Genomic DNA, 6,236 nt, shown 5'->3' on the forward strand with positions numbered 1-6,236 from the left:
ACAGGCTTAGTCGGGAAAGGCGTGCGATCGCACTCTGATCTTGACCACGCATACAATATTTAGTTGCGACATATATATATATATATATTAGGGTGGGTCAAACGCACCTTATTTTTGAAATTCAAAAGGCACTGTTTTCCATGTGCTGTGGGTGTACTCTATGATCAATTAGAAACAAAATTTAACTTATTTGCTCAAATTTTAGACCCCGCTCAACGGGCTCAAAAAGTTTATTTTTGCCCCAAAAAGTCATTTTATGAGTAGTTAATTTTTTTTTAATTAATTTTTAATTTAATTAATTTTTTTTTTGTTTTTTTTTTGTTGTAGTGAATAGGAACATTGGTGTGATCAATTAAAACAATAATTCAGCAAAATAGAAACTATTAGGACAGCTTTAGGTAATATTTTGTTAGTTTTTTTATCTTAAAACTTTGACCTGGTTTCCCAAAAAAACCCGGTTTTTACGTAATATTAGACTTTACATCTAGCCATCGACAACAGAAGATATATACAATTAGGGATAGTTTTCTTATTATGTTATGCATAGTTATGCACATCTGTGGGTTTAGAAAGCTTTTTTTAGCACATTTAAAAATAAAAGTTACAATTCTTTAAAATTTTTACTTTAAAATCACGTTTTAAAAACTATTTTCTTTTATCAATTAACTTAACATAAATTTATGACTTGACATAAATTTATGACTTGACATAAATTTATGACTTGACATAAATTTATGACTTGACATAAATTTATGACTTGACATAAATTTATGACTTGACATAAATTTATGACTTGACATAAATTTATGACTTGACATAAATTTATGACTTGACATAAATTTATGACTTGACATAAATTTATGAAATTAGATAACTTTTTACAATTTAACAATCACATAAACATTGTAATAATTACACAACACATTTTAAATAATTTTTGACAACTTGTCTTTAGTATTGGCTGAAAATTTTTGTCTGTGACTTGAAATTGAAAGCATCAAACATTGCTTTATATCCTCATCTTGGCACATGTGTGTAAAGTCTTGGATAAGTTTTACTCCTCTCTCAGCAAAATCATTTACTACAGTTAACTTTTCTATGAGTTCTTAAAAAATTATTCCAATCTCTAAAATAAAATATATACATGCATTTTTAATTATTTTATTTGCTAAAAAAATTAATAAATTAAATCAATTAAGAGAAAAACTTACTTTGAAGTAACTTGCATCCATTCTGTTTCTATTGCAGATATACTTAGCTGTTGAATTAGAATCCAACTTTGAGGTCCAACCAGTTCCCATAATCTGGAACTTTTGTTATGTTAATGTTTGGAAAAGATGATTTTCCCAATGTTATTCTTGAAGGTTTAGGGTATAAAAATAACTTTTTGGTAATTTTTTCTCTTGTGTTATTGCATTTCGTTGCATATAGCAAGTACAACATTTCGTTCTGTAAGAAACCAAAAATGATTTTTAAAACTCTTAATTGCTGCAGTTGAAATTCTTTTATTAAATGACCCATATTTGATCATGTCCCTGATTGCATATAAATCTAAGCAAGGAGAAGAGGCTGCTAATGGTGCTTTCAGAAACCTCTTGCATGAAACAGCCCAGTAAACTCAGCAACTTGATGAACTGTTACTATTTTTCTGCACTAATTATATCAAATTGTTTTAAATCAAATGTAAGCAGTTCTATTGTCATGCAGTAGCTTTTGATAAAAATTTTGCATGATGAAAAGCTATTGGTTTACAAAATTTAAAATTTGCTATATTTACCAAATATATTGATCAGCTACTATTGTAATTGAACTTGTTTTCCAGATTTACTTCAGTGACGAAGCAACACAAGTGCTTTTAAGAAAATTACATCCTCCAGGGTTATTGCAACCAATTTCAAAACTCCTATGGGGAAATTTGCAAGAAACTATATCACTGAGTTTATATTTTAATTTTTCTTTTCTCGCTTTAATTAGCTTGCCATGTAAATATTGCAGAACTTGCTCTCCAGTAGGCAATTGAGATGATGGTAGTATCGTAATGGTATCATTGATCAACAAAACTTTATGTTTCGATCTTGTATCTTTTCCCATTTTATTTTAAATATTACATTATATTTGTTTCTACTGTTAATGTAGATATATTATTTTTTCTGCTAAAGTAAAACATAAAACAGGAAAATAATAAAAATTAAAATTTTCTTTGATTTTTCTCTTTGTGAAAAAATCAATTTTTCGACTTTAATAAAGCTTAAAAGCGTCTTAAATATTTGCGATCTTAATGAAATAAACAGACCGGCAAGTTGAAGGTATAGTAAAAACCGGTCATATTTTTAAGAAACCGGTCTAAAAATTGTGTAAATGAGTTAAACTTTGTTTTTTATTAATTACAGAGTACACCCACAGCACACGGAAAACAGTGCCTATTGACTTGCGAAAATTAGGGGCGTTTGACCCACCCTAATATATTATATCTCTCTATAATATAGAGAGAGATTATACATAGACTATATTATACATATAGTCTATATTACAAACTATATTATACATATACTATATATAATATAGTTTGAGAGATATTTTTTCTTCTTTTTTTTAATAATTTTTTATGTTGTTTAATGAAAATAAAAAATAATTAATGTAAAACATTTCTATATTAAAATAACATTAGCAAATAATATTTCTGATTTGTTTTTCAAATTTTTTCTATTTTCAGAATAATATAATTAATTTGTATATGTCATTATGCTTTTGTGCAGTTTATGTCAGTTTAAGACTACTTCTTTGCAGTATTATGCACAACATTACAGTGTACACAGTAGTGCTTATAAGATTCCATGCGGAATTATTGGATGCAAAAAGCTTTTACTACCTAAATACATTGAATCCATGATGTTAACAATATTACAAAACCAATTAATAACCTTGTTAATATAGAAAAGATAGGAATATGTTCAGTTGTGACTTGCCAAGTTGAACTTCCTTTTAATCAACTTATAGTGCATTTAAAACTACATATTAAAGATAAGGTTTCTATTAAATGCCCATATGAAGAATGAGCTCGCTGTTACAAAATTATGTCTTCATTCACTGCTCATTTATCCAGGTATCATCAAATCCACAAGGTAGCGTTTGAGCAAAATAAAATAAATATTTCATCTTCAGAAATTACTCATAACCATTTAAGTATTGATGAAAAAATTGACGCAAATGAATTTAATAATATGAATAAAAATATGATATGATTCCTAACATTGGTTTATATTTACTAAAGTTGCAATACCAATATCATATTCCATCAACGACAGTTCAGTTTCTTGTGACTGAAATGTTAAATCTGAGCACGTTAAGTCAATATCAAACTGAAAAAATATTAATCATGAAATTGTCAAATTACATTCCTGAAAAAGATGTACATAATATTATTCAAGCAGTAAAAATGAAAGATCCATTTGTAATTGGATTTTCAAAAGACAAAGGCTTATTGAGATCAGCGTATATCAGAAAAGAATACCATAGAAAAAATATGAATTTTGTTTTACCTATAGAAGTTTCTTAAGGAAGAAATGAACATGGTTTTGAATGCTACGCATATTATGTTCCAATAAAAGAAACATTGAAAAGAAATAGTCAAAACTCAAAATTTGTTTCTTTAATCTCTCAACAGGCCAATATCAATCCAATTTCTTGTGTATATTCAGATTAATTTCATGGAGAAGCATTTTTAAACAACTCTTTTTTTCAGAAGCATCCAAATTCATTACATCTGATTTTATATCAAGATTCTTTTGAAATAGTTAATCCTCTTGGTTCCGGAAGAAATAAACATCAAATTTCAGCCACGTACATGATTGTTTCGAATTTGCCACCTCATATGAGAACTGTCTTGAATAATATTTATCTTGCGCAGTTATATCGGGATAAAGATTTGAAGTCTTTCTCTTAAGTTACAGATTTAAAGAATTAATAAGAGACTTAAAAAGTCTTGAAGTTGATGGAATTCAAATTGGTATAAAGCAGTATAAAGCTGGTGTTGTTGCCATTTTGGGAGATAATTTAGGTAGTCATTTTTTTAGGTGGATTTTCACTTGGATTTAATTCAAAAGAAGGCCATATTTGCAGGTTTTGTCTCATGAAAGGCAATGAGCTTCAAACATTACCTTATACAGCTGACATTCGTTCTGTTGAGCATTATAAAAGTTCTATTCTAATTTTAAAGGCAAAACCTGAAGATCGGTTTGTTTTTGGTGTAACAAGTAGGGCTGCTAGCTCGAACATGTTCAAGTTCGAACGTTTGAACTTTACGCCAAAATTTTAATGTTCAGGTTCAAACTTTTTTCGCTTAAAAGTTCGAACTTTCAAAAGAAATGCCTAAAAATTTAAAACATTAGTTAAAAATAAAACATGGCTACTTTCAAAGACGTTAGCACATCCAGAAGATCAGAGGTTTGGGATTATTTTGAATTTTCCCAAGAACTGCAACAAGCCAAATGTAAAATTTGTAAAGTTTTATTAAAAACTCCTGGCTCAACAACAAGCACTATTACAAGACACTTAAAAACGAAACATAAAATTGACATTATTAAATGTAATACCTTGGCCTCTGAGGCTTTCGAAATTAGTCATGTTCCTAAAATATCAAGAATTGAAAACTTTTTTAGTTCTGGGATTAAAACTTTTCCTGAAATCTTGAGCAGATTGACTGCTATTGATGGAATAAGTTTTACAACCATTGCTAATAGTCAAGTTTTGTGATCAGCATTTCGAGCTCAAGGATATAATTCGCCCAAAAGTCATCAAACTGTTCGTGATTTAGTGATGAAATACTTTGAAACAATCAAGAAACAAGTAATTGCTTCATTACAAAAAGTCATTTTAACTAATGGAAAATTTAGCCTAACATTTGACGAGTACACATCAGTTAAAAACAGGAGATACATGAATTTGAATATTCATTATAACGGAGGATTTCAATCTCTTGGAATGTTAAGGGTGCATGGCACAATGCCAGCATCGAAAGCCATTGAACCAATTAATAAAAAACTTAATTCATTTGGTTTAAACTTAGACAAAGATATTGTTGCCTTTGTTACAGATGGAGCCAGTTTGATGAAAAAAATTGGCTATGACACTAAACCAGAACATCAAATATGTTACAATCATGCTATCCATTTATGCGTAATTGATGTGCTTTTTAAAAAAAAAAGTGCTGCACTACCAAACGATAATTTTGACAATGAACCTGTTGATACCATTGAAGTTGGTGATACCATTGAAGTTGGTAATAACAATGAAGTTAGTGAAGCCATTGAAGTTGGTGATACTATTGAAGTTGGTGATACTATTGAAGTTGGTGATACTATTGAAGTTAATGATTCAATTGAAGATGTTAATGAAGATTATGGTGGTGAAAGTGAGGAAGAAGATGAAAATTCGATTGATTATGTTGAAACAATTCAAATATCTACTGAAAATTTGGTGCCCTCATTGAAAACTGAATTTCAAGAGCCGGTGGCCAAAATTCGAAAATTGGTACAAATGTTTCGTAGATCACCTGTAAAAAATGATGATGATCTTCAGCCAAATATTGTTAAAGCATTGGGAAAAGAGAAAGCTTTGATTTGTGACTCCAGGACAAGGTGGAGCAGCACAATTGCTATGTTAGAACGGTTTTTGGAAGTCCAAAAAGAAATAAAAATAGCTTTAATTAGCAAAAACACCGATTTTCCTCTTTCTAAGAATGAACTTGATAAATTTAATAACCTTTGAGTTGCCCTAAAGCCGCTCAAACTAGCTATTGAAGCACTTTCCAAACGTGATGCTGATTTATTGTCTTCTGAAACTATAATTCAATTCATCCGGAAAAAATTGGATGAAGCCAACACGCCAATTAGTCAACTTGTAAAACAGCAATTTGAAAAAAGAATTGTTGAAAGGAGAAACATAAAGTTAATACATCTAATGAAATATTTATCAAACCCAGATGTTTTGAATCAAGATGATCGGTTTGGGAATAAAATAAAAAGAAACTCTATAGCAAATTTTGCTACCAATCTTATTCAAAGATTACTCCAGTCTAGCGAGGAAGAATCTGATGTTGATGGAGAAGTCAATAACAATGATATAACTGATGATATGAAAAATGCTGACATAAAATTGACTTTAGCTCAAGAACTTAAATGTTTCATTAAAACATCTGATTTTCAAATGACAGTAGACAAAGGTGAACTTGGATCTAA

At 29.3% G+C, this 6,236-nt stretch overlaps 1 protein-coding gene and 1 pseudogene across 1 annotated transcript; one reads left to right on the top strand and one right to left on the bottom strand.

The window, feature by feature from the left end:
- Positions 1–926: 926 nt before the first annotated feature.
- Positions 927–2,091, bottom strand: LOC149890765 (uncharacterized; annotated as a pseudogene).
- Positions 2,092–4,254: 2,163 nt separating this feature from the next.
- Positions 4,255–6,001, top strand: LOC149890766 (uncharacterized). Its single transcript, XM_090083302.1, has 2 exons — positions 4,255–5,278; positions 5,348–6,001. The coding sequence occupies exons 1-2, from the start codon at positions 4,816–4,818 to the stop codon at positions 5,764–5,766; spliced, it is 882 nt and encodes a 293-aa protein (XP_089939428.1). The 5' UTR covers positions 4,255–4,815; the 3' UTR covers positions 5,767–6,001.
- The last annotated feature ends 235 nt before the right edge of the window (positions 6,002–6,236 follow it).

This window comes from Hydra viridissima, unplaced genomic scaffold, assembly GCF_058129835.1.
Source record: "Hydra viridissima isolate aposymbiotic clone 2 unplaced genomic scaffold, HvirCarnegie_v1 scaffold_3, whole genome shotgun sequence".
NCBI lineage: Eukaryota > Metazoa > Cnidaria > Hydrozoa > Anthoathecata > Hydridae > Hydra > Hydra viridissima.